The sequence below is a fragment of the Setaria italica genome, chromosome VIII, assembly GCF_000263155.2.
Source record: "Setaria italica strain Yugu1 chromosome VIII, Setaria_italica_v2.0, whole genome shotgun sequence".
Taxonomy (NCBI): Eukaryota; Viridiplantae; Streptophyta; class Magnoliopsida; order Poales; family Poaceae; genus Setaria; species Setaria italica.
In genome coordinates, this window is record NC_028457.1 from 1,791,381 (window position 1) to 1,808,916 (window position 17,536).

The 17,536-nt window shown below is 43.7% G+C and overlaps 2 protein-coding genes across 2 annotated transcripts; both read right to left on the bottom strand.

Moving 5' to 3' along the window:
* Window positions 1-2,244: 2,244 nt before the first annotated feature.
* On the bottom strand, window positions 2,245-4,688 carry LOC101773749 (cation/calcium exchanger 5). Its single transcript, XM_004978601.3, has 2 exons — window positions 3,774-4,688; window positions 2,245-3,050 (listed from the first exon to the last, which is right to left on the bottom strand). The coding sequence occupies exons 1-2, from the start codon at window positions 4,491-4,493 to the stop codon at window positions 2,286-2,288; spliced, it is 1,485 nt and encodes a 494-aa protein (XP_004978658.1). The 5' UTR covers window positions 4,494-4,688; the 3' UTR covers window positions 2,245-2,285.
* A 6,288-nt stretch (window positions 4,689-10,976) lies between these two features.
* LOC101780903 (ABC transporter C family member 3) lies at window positions 10,977-17,170 on the bottom strand. Its single transcript, XM_012848463.1, has 10 exons — window positions 15,422-17,170; window positions 14,069-14,155; window positions 13,355-13,984; window positions 13,078-13,242; window positions 12,479-12,773; window positions 12,183-12,397; window positions 11,675-11,980; window positions 11,485-11,548; window positions 11,163-11,402; window positions 10,977-11,080 (listed from the first exon to the last, which is right to left on the bottom strand). Exons 1-10 carry the CDS (start codon window positions 17,168-17,170, stop codon window positions 10,977-10,979), a joined length of 3,855 nt encoding a protein of 1,284 aa, XP_012703917.1.
* Window positions 17,171-17,536: the final 366 nt, after the last annotated feature.

Consider the following 17,536-nt stretch of genomic DNA (forward strand, 5'->3'; position numbering starts at 1 on the left):
CGCGCCGCCGTCCCCCGGCACCACGATTCGCCGCGCGGAGCTCTGGCGAGCCGCGGCACCACCCAAGAAGGCAGCAGCAATTTCTGCACATTGCATTGCAAGATGAAACTGAATAACCAAGTGAACTGGTGACCTCAATAGCAAGGTTACGACGCCGATTGCAGAGCCAATGAAGCACATGGAGCTCGGCATGTGCCAGCGCAGCTCGGTATTTGAATCTTGCATGGTTGCAGGCACCGAGTCGTGCTGCAAACTTTCGAAATCAAACAAATTTTCGCAGATGTGAATAAATGAGTACCGACCACCCTGTTCCCAGTCCTCCGAAATCGACAATCGAAATATTCTCCAAAAAAATTGCTGGAGACGCGGATTATGTTGGCTCGGATTGATTCTGCCGAGGGAGAAGTCTTCACGGGGGCTGTCGTCGGCAGCCGACAGCACCCAGCACAGCACAGCCGGCGCGGCCTCGCTGTTTGTCACAAGGAACTACGCCGGCGACCCACTTCTGCGATCTCAGATCACCGCAAAAGGTTCTCGACGGCATGGAGGCGCGCGCGCTAGCTAGTACGAGCCTCCTGCGGCTCGCCGTCAACTGTCCACGGCGGTCTCTTCCGAATCCGACGATCTGCGTCGAGTCCCATACACCACCAGGCGCACTGCCGGACCGCCTGGTGTGGACGTTCATGCGTATGGTTGAACGCCGCCGATGTTTGATGGGCGGCGCCCGCCGGTGGGTCGGGGCGCCAGGAGCACGATGGACGACGCGCGTGCCGCCCCGCCGGCGCGCGTGAGACGACCGGCCAGCTGCGGTGGACCCGACGGCAGCCCGACGGGCCCTCGGAGACCTCTGTGTCCAGCGCGGAAGAGGTTAACGCCCGCGGTGGCGGTCAGCACGGCGTGGTTGGCATTGAATCATGGATGGCGCCGCGTCCAGCCCGAGCTCAGGGGTGGACGGTGTTTGTGTTTCATTCCCCGTCCGGGGTGGACGGTAAATGAAATACCGTCCATGCCCTGGGCCTCTCCCGTCCGTTGGATCGGACTCGTACGGACAGGATCACCCGAGACCCTCCTGCTGGCTCGCGTGCTCGGCCGCTTTGCTGCTCCCCCTGGCTCGACGATGCGTTGGGCGGAGCTCTGCTGATCGCCCAAGCAGAAAGAGGTTAGTGGCACTGGCACGACGCCGGGCGACTTGCAGACTGCTGAGCACAGAGGGGTTGGTCGGCGCGCGGAACCTCGACGGCCGCCTGCTTCTGCACGGCGCCGCGCACCCTCCGATCAATGTCGGCGCTGGCCACAGCGCGGTGCTCGGCTTTACGGCGTCCACGCGCGACAAGTGGCTCGCCGGCGGCGCATGCCGGGCTGGCGGGCTCTCAGCCTGTCTTGCCGCCGCCGTCGCCAACATCGCACACGTACGGTTCTCCAGCCGTGGACGTTCGCGAGGCCGAGAAACGCCGCCGCCTAAGCGCTGAGATGTGATGAGCCGCACTGCGCACGCAAGAGCACGACGTACACGGACGGCAAGCCGACCAGCTCCACGCCCATGGGCGTGTGTACGCCCGATCGAGCAGCCGGGGTGGGTGAGGACGAAGCTGTACGGTCCCGTGGGCCTCCATCTTCTGCGCCAAAGCTGTGTGAGCTCGCCGTGGAAGTCGCGACGGCGTGGTTGCTTCGATAGTGCCGGCCTGGCCGAGCTTGGGGGCGGGTGTTTGTTTCAGTTACACCCCTGGGTCTTGTAACCGTCTGATCGGCCCTGCGGCGGTGATCAACACGTTGCAAGCCATGGAGACCCTGTACAGTACAGTCGATAGTGCCTTCTGGGCGCTCGAACACCGTCCCCCCGCGCCACGGTTCGTTGCGCTGGCCCCCTCCGGTGAGCCGCGGCTTCGCCCAATGCAAGAACGCAGCAGCCGGCGGCGGTAAGAGTCTCCTCCGACGGCGGAGCTGGGAAGCGACAACCCTTTTTCCGGCGGGTGGGCCATCGACTGCCAAGAACGCCGCCCTCTGCTGTGGCCTGGCCGGTGGATGCAGTAGGCACTAGGCAGCGAGCTTATCGTCTACTAGGTGTTTCCGTGTGCGATAGGCGACGAACGCGGGGCGTCTCCTCGATCTCGTCCCAGCAGGAGTCCGCGCGGAGGGCACGCTGACACGGTCGGCAAAGTTCAGATTTGTTATCTGTATCTGTATTTGTACTGAAGTTTCTCATTTCAACCCAAACAATAAAATGGAAGTACCCAACTAAGAAACTAGGATCAACTGAATCTTCAGTTTATAAACAATGTGTATTATCATCCAGAAGTGCTCGCAATAGCGATACTCACTACGGTAAACAAGATGTATATCCCCATAAGGCAGTAGCCCCAAAATCTGGGTACTCTAAACCTAGCCCATGTGACCACCAGCAGTGTACACATCAAGCTCAGAAGAAGAAATACAAATGCAACAACGATCCCGACATGGAATTCAAGTACATAAGCCTTGGGGTACACTCTTGCTGTTTGTACTACAAGTGCAGTTCCCAACCCCACCAGCATATTGAACATTGGGCCAGCAAAGCAGCCTGCGATGGCGATTGTAGGCTGACCAGCCCTGGCCAACGCCACGTCGGAGACAAGGTCACCCACAGAATTTCCCCATGCCAGCACCGTCATTCCAAGGATAGCTGGAGGGAAATCCATGATGACTCCAATAGCTGCAAGGCAGTTCAGAAGCTCTCCAGCCATGGTTGAGATCCAGAAGACACTCATGATAAAAGAGATGAGTGTGCTTGAAATGTTTTCTGATTCTGGTGATTCTTTCTCTAGAAGGAAGTGGGATATAGCCAAGCAAAAGCTAGCAAAAAGCACAACACACCATATAGGGAAACGGATTTGAGGGAGGATAAACACTATTCCGGTATCTAGAGGAATGAATGAACTGAAAGAATACAGGAGTAAGAGAGGGCATAGACAGATGTTTGCACAAATGTAAACTTTGTTCCACTCAGAAGGAAGGGTTGATGGTATGGTGAGCTTCAGAATAAATGCAATGGGCCACTCCCAAACTTCTGTGACCTGCCAGATGCAGAGATACTAATCAATATCGAAAAAAATATGAAGAGAACGAGAGGAAACTTTCTCACAAGTTACGGACATGTAAAGCGATGCAGTATTATATATGCACATGCAGTCCATCGTGTTAGCTCATAGCCTCATAGCCAAGTTCAGCAATATGCAATCTAATCTTGCTAATCCTTGTGAACTAATACAGAGGAGGAACAACAAAATCTTATGTTTACTAGGACCTAAGCTAAGGCAGCCTCAATGTAATAGAAAATACTTTGCATTTGAGACAACCCGATCTGGCAGAAAAGGAAGACAGCCATAGTTCAATTCTATCCTTCTTGTTTTCCCTCTACTAACTTTTCACTTTCACTATAGAAGGTACATCTAATCATCAAATGTCTACTTTTTCTGAAATTTCTCCTAAACATTAGCTGCTTGGAGTAATCTGGTTGTCTGGTTCTCACATTGGAATCCAGTCAGTAATGTTCAAATCAAAAGTCAAATGTACTCCAGAAAAAAAGGGGGGCAAAGTCAACTAATTGATGAAAGTTGCAGATAAACAAAGAACAATTTTCAGCATTTTCAGGCAAGTATGTTCAATATGCAGACACCACCAAACAGACTGTAAACACTGGAATTGTTGTCTCGGGCAACTGCTATTCTACCAACATACTGGACATTAACAATGACTAAGTAAGCGCATGAACTAACTGCAAGTTGATGGGTGCATACCTTCTTGAGCATCGTGCACAAAGCGGGGTCCTGTTGCTTGTGATCCTCCACTGTTACTGGCAAGTCCATGGCTACACGGCCGATGCCATTCGCCATCTGCAGCTCTGCGGCGGAGTTGGCCACTGCCTTCCCCTCGTCACCACTCAAATCCATGTAGAACACTAACCCCACGAAGAAGACGTAGAAGAGGACAAGCCCCACGGCCTGCCACAGGAAGATCTCGGCGCTGAGGTAGATGTAGAAGAGCCCGGACGCCGCGAGGAGGTAGAAGAAGACGTCCCGCGCGAACGACGCCGGCGGGACGGCGAACGGCGCGGCGATGAGCGCGACGGCGCCAACGACGAACGCGGAGACGAAGGCCCCGGCGGAGAGGATCGCGGCGAGCCCGGCCCTGGGCATCCCGCCGGGCCCGCCCAGCGCGGCGGCGGAGGCAAACGCGTCGGGCGCGCCGTTTCCGAGCGCTAGGAGCGTGACGGCGGCCATGGACGGGGAGAGGCGGAGGCGCGCGGCGAGGCGGGACACGGCGGGGGTGAAGTGGGCGGAGGCGGAGGCGGCGAGGAAGCGGAAGTGGAGGAGAAGGAGGAGCGCGAGGAGAGGGAGGGAGACGCGGGCGTCCCCGCGGAGGAGGCAGGAGTGGATGGCGGCGTAGTTGAGGAGGGCCGGCGGATGGGGGGCGAGAGCGGAGGAGGAGGCGGCGCAGGTTGCCGCCGGGGAGGCCATGCCATGCGCCCCGGTGCGGAATGCCGAGCGCGTGGGGACTGGAGTGTGGGCGGCGGGGCAGTGATGGAGAATCTGGGGGGAGTGATGGCACGCGGCTATGGTGAGTGGGAGCGGCACGGACGCCGACGAGTAGGCCGCAGCCCACCAGAGAGAGCGGGGGCGGACTCGGCGGAGTGGCCGCCTGCCGACCCGAGTGTCAGTGCTGACAGTGGGTCCCACGCAGGTTCCAAATGCAACAAACAGGTGGGGAGTTTTGACGCGGAAACTGCGGAACACAACTGGAGTGGGCTGATGGTGCCATCTGCTCTAAGGTACCACCGGATTAGGGGGTGTTTGGCAAATTTAGTCCTCGTCACATCGGATGTTTGACACTAATTAGAAGTATTAAATATTTGTTAATTACAAAACTAATTGCACAACCCTTAAGCTAAATCGCGAGACGAATCTATTAATTAACCTAATTAGTATTAAATATTAAATATTTGACACTAATAGATTCGTCTCGCGATTTAGCCTAGGGGTTCTGCTATTAGTTTTGTAATTAACTCATATTTAGTCATCCTAATTAGTATCCGAATATCCGATGTGACAGAGCTAAAGTTTAGCTCGTGTCTACCAAACACCCCCTTAGCCTCAAGTGGTGCATCACAACTCTTGCCCTTCGCCGTCATCGGCAGGCACAAAACAGCCATACACCAACTCTTTCTCACCTGCAAAAGTAGCACCGTGAGTATGAAAGTACTCGATAATGCATTTGGATGAAGTAGCAAGAATAGGCCATATGGTTAAGTTGTTTAACGCAAAAGGAATTTAATCAACAATGGATTTAGAACAACTAGCATTGATCAACAACCTAACACTATCTACTCATGACATCCCGTGCATATTCAAAACCAACATCTAAACATGATCATCTCAACGGAGAACATAACAGTAACATCTCAACTTCTCACATATACCCACAATTGCCCAAACTATCGGAATTCTACGACTGATGTCCAATAGACATTAAGCATGCTCATGATCGAGAGTGCGGCAATTCAAATTGATCTTACACCCTGCAGGGGAGTACATCTTTACCCACACGACTCGGGTCCATCCACTTGGTCCCGAGACAACCTTTCTCATACCCGGAACTACCCACTTGCGCATGCCGCTATGGCACCGGGGTTACCACGAGCATGTCCTAAACACCTCCGGCTCCCCGCCACCTTGCTCTCCTCATTCTTTTTCTATTACGCATCATAGGGCTGCAAGTCAAGTGTTAGCACGGCGTATGATAGTTGGCTCATTCGTACATTTATTGAATATGTGGAAGTACGGAAAGTGCTTAAGCCAACGACACCAACGATCGATGCTTAATCGATGCAAGCGGTCTATGGCATCCGGGTTCCTCTACCGACCTGCTCCTAACACCGTTCACATCTCATCTCATTCACATCTCATCATCTCAGCTCAACCCATCATTTTCGTAAATAAGTAATTAAGTCCTATAGCTCGCGAACGATGGATGATTCATCACTTGACTTCTACTGATGACCTATGCATTGCTAAGCATTTCAAACTCATTTTAAGTTGGACATTAATAAGGTTATACCCAGGTTACAAAGGATGGATATGCATCAAAGAGCATTGGAGATCCATATGAGGTATAATTATCTTTCATATAATACCTTGAGTCCCTCACAAGAGACTTATTCATTGCCCGTATGCTCATAGCATCTTGAGAAAAATTCCCGATATTAGGGGGAGATTAATACCACAAAGAATGCCAGGAATAAGAGCAGAATGTCACATACATTCATACTCTGTCCTCATATCCACGTACCACAGATCTGAACTCTTATTCAGAACATCTTGTAATTACAATATATTGTAAATAATCTGCCAGATGCATTTACTCGTCATAAAGGTGTCATCAAATCCTATATTTGTACTAGAAATGTACCAGAACAAGTAGAGGTACCAAATAAAACCACTCAGCTCCCAAATCAAATAAGAGGGGGAGAAGTACGATCACAAAGGATAATGCTTCTTACAAGCTACCGCGGAAATAGAGAAATCCATCCTCCAAGACAGTAAATGCAAATCAACATCAAATTGATAGATACCTTATGGATATTCACTATCCAAATGCCTATGGATGCTCAGCATCCAAATGCCAAGTACAAATGTGTACACAAATTCAGGCACTGGGTCATTGGAACACTCTAACTCCATTATTTTCGAAAATACACATAGTTAAATAGGATAATATTTTCAGAAACTATATTAATTCCATAAAATCAATCAATACAAAATACTACAAAGTGTTGACACATACTTCTTCACTACGATTGCAAACAACCTCCAAAAGATCGAGATCCTAAGACCATGGTAGAGGGTGAAAAATGCTCGGACTGGATTCAATGGAAGGATGCAACCCAAGAAGAGAATTACTTTCGCTCAACAACACAATGTCTTCCCTACGGAAGCAAAATAGATTTTCATTCCATAAGGTGGTGAAATAGCAAGACTTGTAGCACAAGGGTTCACACAAAGACCCGACATTAATTACGATGCTACATATCCTATGGTATGTGTGGAAATTACATTCCAATATTTGATATCATTGGCAGATCAAATAAATTGGATAGATTCGGACATATTAGTCCCTAATGGACTTCGTATTCTGAATCTAAATACAAATCACAATATATATTCTGTATAACTTAAGTCACTCCATGACTTCAAACAGTCAATTTGATTGTGGTAAAACTGACTAAATAAGTTGCTTCCACAGAAGGATTACTCCAACCACGACAATTGCATATGTGTGTTCCTAGTGAAATCCCAATTGGATTTTATATTATCTCCAAAGGACACATGACAAAGCATGCAATCATCGATACACGAAATTTGAGATGAATAGTTTGGGTAAAACTAAATTTCGCTTAAGTCTATAACTTGACCATATTCCATTGGGAATATTTATCCATCAGCCCACCAATATCCAAATGATATTGGATAATCATATCCATCAAAACACTCCTAGTTACTCAATCCCTAAATATGAATCAAGATCCATTCATACTTTGGGTTGACAATAAAAATATATTGAACCTAAAGTCCTATATCTTAATGCCATCAAAACGCTTATGTATCTTGCAAATCGTAAAAGGCCTGACATTGCATTTGCAGATAACTTGCTAGCTCAAATAGCGCAGCTCCAACAACGCCATTAGGCAGGAGTCGAAGAGAATATGTACAAATATCTTTATGGCACCAAAAGATCTAGGTTTATTCTATCAGAAAAATCAAGATATGACCATAGTGGGATATCCAGACACTGGCTATATAACTGATCCCCATAATGCCAGGTTACAAACTGATTTTATGGTTATATAGCCTTCTCATAGGAATCATCAAAATTGATTCCAGTGGCTACTTCCACCTATCATTCTGAAACATCACATACATGTGTATGACTTTGCAAAATGATCAACCACATAAAAGTCATGTGATATTGGTTCCATTGAATCACCAATCATTATCTACAAAGATAATATTGCTTGTATTGTTAAGATGCAAACAGGTAACATAACAGCAATACCAATAAGTATATTACCCAAAAAATATTTTATCCCCATGAATTACAACAAAGTGGGAAATAAACATATTGCAAAATAAATCTTACGATATCCTCGCTGATCTACTCACTAAGTCCTTACCAACTCCTACATTCTAGAAATATTTTCATATAATTGGTATGCGAACTCCGAGATTTGCAAAATTCAGGGGGAGTTCTCTCGTGAACAATAATATGTTCAAACATCATATTGTACTCTTTTCCCTCCATGAGTTTTTCTCACAAAATTTTCTCATAAAAGATTTTTAATAAGACAATATCAATATAAGAATATATGTCGTATCTCCTATTTTCCCCCACCACGATTTTTAAAGGAGGTATTCAAGACATACTATATGTCATATCTTTTATTTTCCCCACAAGGGTTTTTTAAGAGGATATCAAAGACAACATTCGTCCTTATACTTTTCCATGGGGTTTGGGGGGAGATTATTCCAATTATGATCCACAGATCATACTATTGTTCTTTAAACTTGCTTATGAGTTTTTCCTTTCAAAGGTTTTCTCATATGAGTTTAAATTGAACAGTAATCTTTATATACCATATCATTTTGTCCTTATTTTTCCACTAGGTTTTGAAGGAGTTTCCTACAGTATTTTTGGAGGAGTTTTCAATACGATGATCGCATGATGATTACAAAAGACAATTGATCAAGGGGGAGTGTTAGAATTAGATTACTAGTGATCAATTAGCAAATAGGTGTCTTCACCGAAGAGACATGTCCTTTTGGTGAAGAGACATGTCTCTCCAATAGCAGCCCTTTATCATGTATGTGTGTGTATATATATATATATATAAAGCTTATTGAATCAATATAAGAAATCATTCTTTCTATCCTCTACTTTGTCTCTACAATAAAATTTGTAATAATCCCCAGCGAGGACAAACGCTACGGATCCGGACGGTGGAGACCGATCCAGCTCCTCCTCATATGGACCCAGGGCCCACGGGGACACGGGTCGCCACCTCCCACAACCCACCTTGACGGTCGTGGTCACCTCCCACACATCGTACTCACCGCCAAGCCTTGCGTCCACCACCTTTAGCACCAGTGCTCGTCGGCCTTCATCTCCTCCCGTGACTCCGGCGTGAAGCCATGCTTCACCCTGCCCCTCACCTCCACGCAGGGCCCCACGCGCTGACCCACAGTTCCCCGCCTCCTTTTCCTCCCACCCCGACAAGAATGTATGGTGAGTGTTGCACAACCATCAGTGCTTAGGTTCTTGCAACAAGTTAATTATATCCATATGCAAATATTGCACAAGATACATGCGAAGGCTGCAATGGAACCACAAGCATGGAATCGCCTTCGTCTTTACACGGAAGCTACAGAGAACTGTAGCAACAGCCCTACTGAAGGTGATATTCTGAAGCAACAGGCAGGCTCATCCTGGACCTGAAAAAATAAAAGTATATGTTTTCAAGCTTCGTGGAAAAAACTGTAAAGGACCACACAATGTCTGTGAAAAAGGGAGGACCGCATCCAAGAGTGTATGTCTTTCTGTGGCTTTTGTCTAATTATAGACTTCTTACCCAAGATAATCTAATGAAAGGGCAAAATGTTGATGATTTAAGCTGTTTTGTTCTGTAGTGAAAGTAGTGAAACTATTCATCATCTCTTATTTGATGTGTGGCAGTTAGATATATGTGGACTTTTATTTCAAACATAATGGGTAAATGTATTAATTGGTACGGATTTTGAATCAATAGGAAGCTGGTCGTTGAGAAATAAAAATAATGTGGTGATTAATATGTGGAGGTCTGCTTTACTATGGAAAATTTGGAAACTAAGAAAAATTGTCATTTTCAGGGAGAGAAATGGAGAAGTATGAAGAGGGTGTTTGGACATTACTTTCGCCCAGGTTGTATGAAGTGGTGGCTCTTTGTTTTCCTGTTTCAGGCATCTCCATCACTCCAGTTATGAACGTAGACGATGCGAACTTTGTTTTTTTGCAATGATAAACCAGGGGTAGATCCTTTTCTCTAAAAAAGAGAGGACCATGAGTTTCTACATCTTAAAGAGAGATCATAATCTAGAAAAGAAAGAAGTTTGTCCTTCGTCATTCTGTTGTTAACTGATAGTTCAAATCAACCTTTGTTTGATCTTTCCTTGAAATTTGAGTGGTATGTCCAATATTTTCGGAAAGTAAATTACACAAAAACTTGGAAGGTATACGGGTAATGGTCAAATAGTTGGTGGTTGCAAATCACCCCATCTATTTATTAGTTCAAAATTTGTATAGTTGATGTTTTGGAAAGCGTTGCAGCACTATATACATATAATGTTAATTACATGATTACATCTCCCTAGTGATGGCATCTTGTTGTGGCATACTTGGTATATAATATGAAAATACACTAAAGCGGTACATTACTACAGTGTACCGTAAAAAGCATAATTTATCCCAAGTACATTTAATTTATTGCACAGCAATTTGGCATGTAACATCCGCTTCACTGTCTAATGATCAAGTAATAAACTAATTAGATGATGCGACGGAACGCCAAGTACATCATCCGGAGTAGAATTAGAGCATTCATCCCCCAATCCTGATTCCTGCACGCTCGAGCGTCCCTTCCGATGGGCCCAATATGATAACGTGGCCTGTTTTAAAATATTGGGGGCTATTTATTAGCGATCTGATGTGGATTGATATGTTTTTGAGGAAATTTTTTTGGAAGAACTCCCAATACATAGTTTTTAGAGTACTCTTGGAGTTGCTCTTATGCCACTCTGTCCGCAGGAAGCATGGGAAGGAAATAATATTCCATTACACATTCCCAAACCCCAATACACAATAAATTATGACGAAACATCATCTCTAAACTATTAATTTTGCAGTTCTTGCAACTGCTACTTATAATCTGATCCCATGGTATACTCAGATACGAGTTTGGAAAATAAGGATGCGCTGTCCTCTAGCAGTTTTGCTGGTTCGTCATACTCTGCAATAGCACCTGTTTTACAACATGAACAGAGTTAAAGTGGGAGGAGAAACAAATGTAGACATTTCTGGCTCGAGTCAGGGGGCAAACTAACCGTTGTCGAGAAGCAAGACTTTGTCACTATCAAGAACTGATGTAATACGATGCGCTATTGTAATCACTGCGCATTCGGGAAATTGATGTTTTAAGGTTTTTTGAATCAAATTGTCTGTTATTGGATCCACAGAAGAAGTTGCTTCATCCAAAACTAAGATCTTTCTCCTTTTTAAAATCACCCTTCCCAAACAGACAAGTTGACGCTGACCTGCGCTCCAGTTTTTGCCATTTCCGCGCACTGCATTTCAAAGGTCAAAGAACGAGTTATGGTTTTGACAATCATGGAGCAGTGTCTCGGGACCTTCTGCCAGATATCAAACCTGTCCAGTCAAGCTTAAGCTCGTTCTTTCTAACTTCATCCCCAAGATGACAGGAATCCAATGCCTAGAGAACACATACATACAATAATTTAGCCACCAAATAGCACAAACGAACGTTGTAATAAAAAAAACATGTAATACACAAAGGAAGCGTTGAGAACAAGAAATAAAGTTAACAATTAAAATGTACCTCCCAGATTTGCTCATCACTATACTCCCCCAGAGGGTCAATATTGCTTCGCAGGGTCCCCTCAAACATAACAGGATCTTGTGGAATGATGCTCAATCTTGTCCGGAGGTCATGCAGTCCAATGGTGCAGATGTCAATGCCATCTATCAACACTTGCCCAATACATGGCTCCACAATGCGGAACAATGCTTGAATCAAGGTTGACTTGCCACCACCTGTTCTTCCAACAATACCTGTCTTCTTTCCTCCTGGTAAGGTGCATGTCAGACCTTTCAAAACAAAAGGCAATTGTGGTGCATACCGTACCTGGATCACATATAGGCACTTAGAGAAAACATCAAAAATACTAAACAATGCCTTGTAATGAAAGTCTTTTTTTAAAAAAACAGTCAGCATTACTATCCCAGAAACTATCCCACAAAATTTTGGAAGTTCCATAAATACTGATATAAGTACAGCAACATATATACAAACTGAATATATGTAGCATAAAGTTGAAGAGACGAACGTGGAGGTTACGAAGCTCAATTTCACCCTTTGTTGGCCACTGGCAATTTGGTCTACTTTCTGATATTGTAAGTGGTGGTTCAGAAGGAATGTTCATATACTGCAACATTCTTTCCACAGATATCATTCGATTTTCCAAACTGCAGAGGACAGCAATAGCCCACCCTTGTAGCATATTGAGACTTAGTCCATAAGTGACTGCAAGACCAGCAGTCTCTGTGCAAAAAATATCATCAAGGATGTTAGTTGAGACTAGGAACAAATTTAATCTTGCTAGAAAAAGCTCGATTTACTGACTTGGGTCGATTAGAGCTGTTGACGAGGAGACCAGAAGTATCAATGTGAAGGAAAAAATGAAGGATGAAAGAATATCCAAGCGAAAGCACAGCCATTCCATCGCAGCAGCATTATATAAACTTGGTCGAGATAAATTATCCATCAAATGTCCAATAGAACTGATAAATTGTCTTTCCTTTTGAAAGCATCTAATGATATTTGAGCCAGCTATTGATTCAGTAAAATGTTGCATCACGGGAGCTCTGCAAACTCCAATCAACCTTTGCAACTCTCTAGCAGCATCTATGTAATATTGCTAAAAGTGGGGAAAGTGTATGATGATTAGGGGCCAAATAATAAACACAAAACACATATTAATAATTCTAAGATTCAACTTAATGAATATCATAAGGTAGAAGAATATCTTGACTGAACTATTACTAATCTATCCAATACAAATGGGCATTGCGACCTGAGTCTGTAATTTTATATGCACTTTTAGACCCTTGACTCATGTAAGTTAGGTCCCCCAGAAAAAACACATAATTGCAATCAATGAGAAACTGGCACCGCTAATTATAAAAAATAGAAAATTAATATATAAACTATATAAAAATTACCTGATACCACAGCGATGCAACAATAATGGGGATAAAAATTACGATGACTGGCCAAGCAATCTGTGACATTAGAATAATTGTTCCTATAATCTCAATGGCAGGAAATAGAAGATAGCCCATCAGGTCAAAAATTCTGGTATCCACCGTGCTTTGATCAGTGGAAGCCTACAATTTGTTTCAACTTTCAGCATTAACACAACAAAAAAGCATATAGCAGTCCAAGGACATGCTAATTCTATATGTGGTTAAAAATAACATGCTGAATGTAATTGCTTACTCTATTCAAGATACGCCCACTAGGAGTGGAGTCAAAGAAAGACATTGGAGCTCGGAATATGCACTCGTGCATCTTTTCAAATAGAATAGTAGCAGTCTTACATCCAGCCATGACAAGAAAATGTGACCGTATGAAGATGCACAATGAGCTAACAAGTGCTAATGCAACATATACATTTACCATCAGCAAGCTACTCACTGGAGGATCCACATCTTTAGATACTGGAGCTGCCCAAGCCATCCAGAAATTGCTTCCAATTTGAAGAACTTGGAAAATGATCTGAGCTAGCAAAATAAGTGGCACTAGTGCTCCATTATATGCCATCGTAATATATTTCCAGTAGACAATAAATCCAACCCGGCCTTTCTCCCTCTCTTCTTCTACCAGTTGACCATTTTGAACAATTCCTTCTTCTTCATTGTTATCATCTTTTTTATCCCCTGCTATGAATAGGGTGCTTCCATTACCACCAGGATGATATGTACTATCAAAATTGCCACTAGGGCACTCCAGCATGTCTAGAGTTGATAAGGCATCTTTGTGGGATACAACTAATTCCATGAGCTCTTCTCCAGATTTAAGAATTTCAGTGTAATCCCCTGACTGTGCTATTTTTCCATCTCTCAGAACCTGAAAAATGAGGAGAGGAACTAGAAAAGTGGAAAAATTGTTTTGTGTAACATAAAAGAAAAGACTAGATATTTGCCAGCTTACCAGGATAACATCAGCTGAAGGTAAAAATTCGACATGATGGGTAACATATACAACAGTTTTTGAAGCTAAAAATCCTAGCAAGCACTCCTGCAAAATACAAGTTATAGCTGGTAAAAATCACTTAATATCAGCACATAATCTTTTGAACCCTAAAATCACGCTCAAGGACAAATTAATTAAAGTCAAAACTGCATAGCTAACAGCCAATCAAAATATAGGAATTGTTTAACATAATCAAAAGTGTGAAAGGAGACTCTAGTGTTTCTCAGTCCTCTAAAACCCCATTTTTGGTACCTTAGACAAGATGAATTCAAAATAAGCTACTGCCCCTGGCCTAAAATAGATGTTCATTTAAGCAAGTTGGTTTTCGTTTGCCAATACTAGTTTTGGTTTTTCTATGCAATATTTGTAACCAGATGTTGGCACGCACGGCGACGGCCATACCAAACCCATCTTAGAGAAAAGCCAGATATCTTTTACTTGGTTTCCAAGTGAGCCTAAGAGATACATTAGTTTAAATGAGAGGTTCGTTAGAGATAAGATTTAGTGCTCAATTTAAGGTGTGTTTGGTTTGAAGAATTAAAATGAATGGGATGAAATGGTTCATGATGTGCTGCCCATGTATTTTGTTAAATGGACGCAATGAAATGATCCTGAATGTATTCATGCACCCATGAATGATGCAACATTTCTTTTTTGACGGAATGATGCAGCATTTCAGTGGAAGTACTTAAATGTTGCGTCATTCTGTTTTCCAAATTCGGCTACACGGCACGTAACGATGACGAAGCAATCTGCGTCTGCACCCCACGTGACGGTTCACCTCTTTTCAGCACACGAGAAGGCAATGAGCGGTGGCCAGTGGGGTTCAGCAACAGCGAAACCTGACGGCGCGACAGCGGGAAGATGGTGGAATCAAGTCCACAGTGGCAGGGCAGAAGAAGTCCCTGTGGCCAGATCCGACAGGAGAGAGGGATGGTAAAACAGCGGACTGGCGGATATGGAGGTAATAGCTTTGTCCAGAATGCATACTTTCTTTAAGCATTATCTTATCTATATTCATTGCTACTGAGTCGAGCCAAAGTCTAGTTCTTACGTATTTGGCAGCTGTATTAACCAAAACAAAAAGAAAACAGCTCTTACTTATTTTCAAATTTGGATAACTTTGCAAGAATAATTAAATAGCTTAAGTGCTAAAAAATTAAAACAAATATTGAACCAGAAAAAAAAATTAGGGAAAGAAGTAAACATGAATATTGCAACATTATGACCTACAAAAATTATTTTATACAATCAGGACTATTAAGTGGCTATGAATTTTAGCAATAGAATGTATGAAATGTCAAAACGTACCTTGAATAAGTGCAGTCCAGTACGAGCATCAACCGCACTAAATGGATCATCAAATAGAAAGATATCAGCATCTTGATACAAAGCACGGGCAATTTGTATCCTCTGTTTTTGTCCACCACTTAGGTTGATTCCTCTCTCTCCTATAACTGTTTGGTCACCCAAAGGCAATATATCCAAATCATTTGTAAAAGAGCATGCTTCAAGGACCTTTTTGTATCTTTCCCTATTCATTTGTGTGCCGAAAAGTATATTTTCTTCAATTGTCCCACTTTGTATCCATGGTGATTGGCTAACATAAGCAATTCGACCACAAGTTTGAACCTCTCCAAATAACTTTGGTATCTCACCAAGTATGCATGACAGTAAGCTTGATTTACCAGATCCAATAGTTCCACAAATAGCAACTCTCATTCCTTGTTGTACACGAAAGTTTAAGTCTTGGAGAGTAGGCACCTGAGAAGATGTATCCCAAGAGAAGTGACCATTCCTTACCTCAATGGATATATCGGTGCTACCACTTGGAAGCTTAGTTACGGCATCACTCGCTAATTCCTCAAGGCATAGAAATGAGCATATCCTGTCAAGTGATACTTTTGTTTGAATGACTGACGAGATTGTGTCCGGAAGACTGTGTATAGGACCTTGCAACTGCCTAATTGTTGCCAGAGCAGATAATACTTTCCCTGTTTCTAATGGAATGCCTAAAAGCATGCAGGTTCCAAATGTGATCATAGCAACAAATGCAGGAGCACCAAAAAAGACAGATATAAGCATTGACGAGGTGTAGACATATTTCTTTATCCAGTTCATCTCAACCATCCTCAACTCTTTTACCTTGGAGAAGAAAACCAATTCCCAACCTTGAAGCTTGAGAATGTGCATGTTCTGTAATATCTCAGACATAGCGCTCATTCTAGCATCCTTAGCAGTCATAGTTTTCTCTTGGTAATTTTGCTCAATCTTCCCCAAAGGTATATTAGCCAACATTGTCAAAAGTGTGGCACCAAGGGCAGCAAATGCTGCCAAGCCAAGAGTAGAGTATAAGATAACCATTGCAAGACTAATTTGTACAGGGACCAGCCAAAGCTCGTGCATAGACCAATTGAAATCTCCTACGCGCTCAGCATCAAGGCTCACAACATTGATCAGCTCTCCACTTGAGCTACTTTGCCTGGACTGACTGGAGAGGGTAAGACCCTTTTGGTAAATAATAGCAATAAGAGCTGAACGCACACGCACACCTAATTGCTGAGATCTGAAGAGCAAATGCCTTGACGAGAGACTTTCCATGAACTGTGCAACAACAAATGCCAAAACCATAAGGTATCCCTTTTTAGTAGGTCGTGGGCTTTCATTTAGATAGCCAACAAAGTACTCAATCAGATAGGGACCAACATATGAAGTAACAGTACGGAGTAGGGCATAAACTGCAGTGACAATGATTAGTTTCCATGTTGTGAGCACAAGAGCTTTGGCTAGCTTAACTGTTGTAACATCATTGTACTGCCCTGTAGCAGAAATCGAGGCAATCTTTGAACGAAACTTAGGGATGATTCCATGGACACTGTCACAGTCATCCAAGAATGGCACATCATTAAGGTCTAGTGTTTTCCTCTTCCCAAGATCAAGTAAAGGACCCATCCAAGAAAAAGTGATATTACTAAACAATCCAACATCTGCGAAAAGTGATCTACTTCTTTTTGCTTCAGATAAGGAAGAAGATTCATGGTCCAATAGTGGTTCCTTCATGATAATGTAATAGCTTCTGAATACAAAACAACAAATTCAAAAAGGTAGAACTTAATTGTTAATGCTACAAGCTTAACACAAAAGTGATAGCTCAACTGAAGAAGAGTGTTAGTTTCAATAGGATAAGGTTTCCACAAATTGTATAAGTTGCTGCTACAACAAAGACAATGTTTTCAACTTTGATATGCACAGGCATACATAAGGAGATCTCTAAGAAAACAAAATAAGAGACTTCATTAAAAGTAAAGTGGGGAGAGCAAATCTAACTAAACTAAAATGACATTTGAAAGGTTCAAAGGGTAATGTCATCATTAAAACCATGGCCGTGGAGCAACAACCTGGAGTTACACTTAGTTAACACATGTG

What these genes read in the sequence shown, in the direction of transcription:
- LOC101773749 (XM_004978601.3), bottom strand. Translation starts at nt 4,493, where the DNA reads ATGGCCTCCCCGGCGGCAACCTGCGCCGCCTCCTCCTCCGCTCTCGCC. An exon ending in TGTGCACGATGCTCAAGAAG is followed by an intron (nt 3,051 to 3,773) that starts GTATGCACCCAT and finishes TGCATCTGGCAG; the next exon opens with GTCACAGAAGTTTGGGAGTG.
- LOC101780903 (XM_012848463.1), bottom strand. Translation starts at nt 17,170, where the DNA reads ATGAAGGAACCACTATTGGACCATGAATCTTCTTCCTTATCTGAAGCA. An exon ending in CTTCAGCTGATGTTATCCTG is followed by an intron (nt 13,985 to 14,068) that starts GTAAGCTGGCAA and finishes CTCATTTTTCAG; the next exon opens with GTTCTGAGAGATGGAAAAAT. An exon ending in GTGATGAGCAAATCTGGGAG is followed by an intron (nt 11,549 to 11,674) that starts GTACATTTTAAT and finishes TGTGTTCTCTAG; the next exon opens with GCATTGGATTCCTGTCATCT.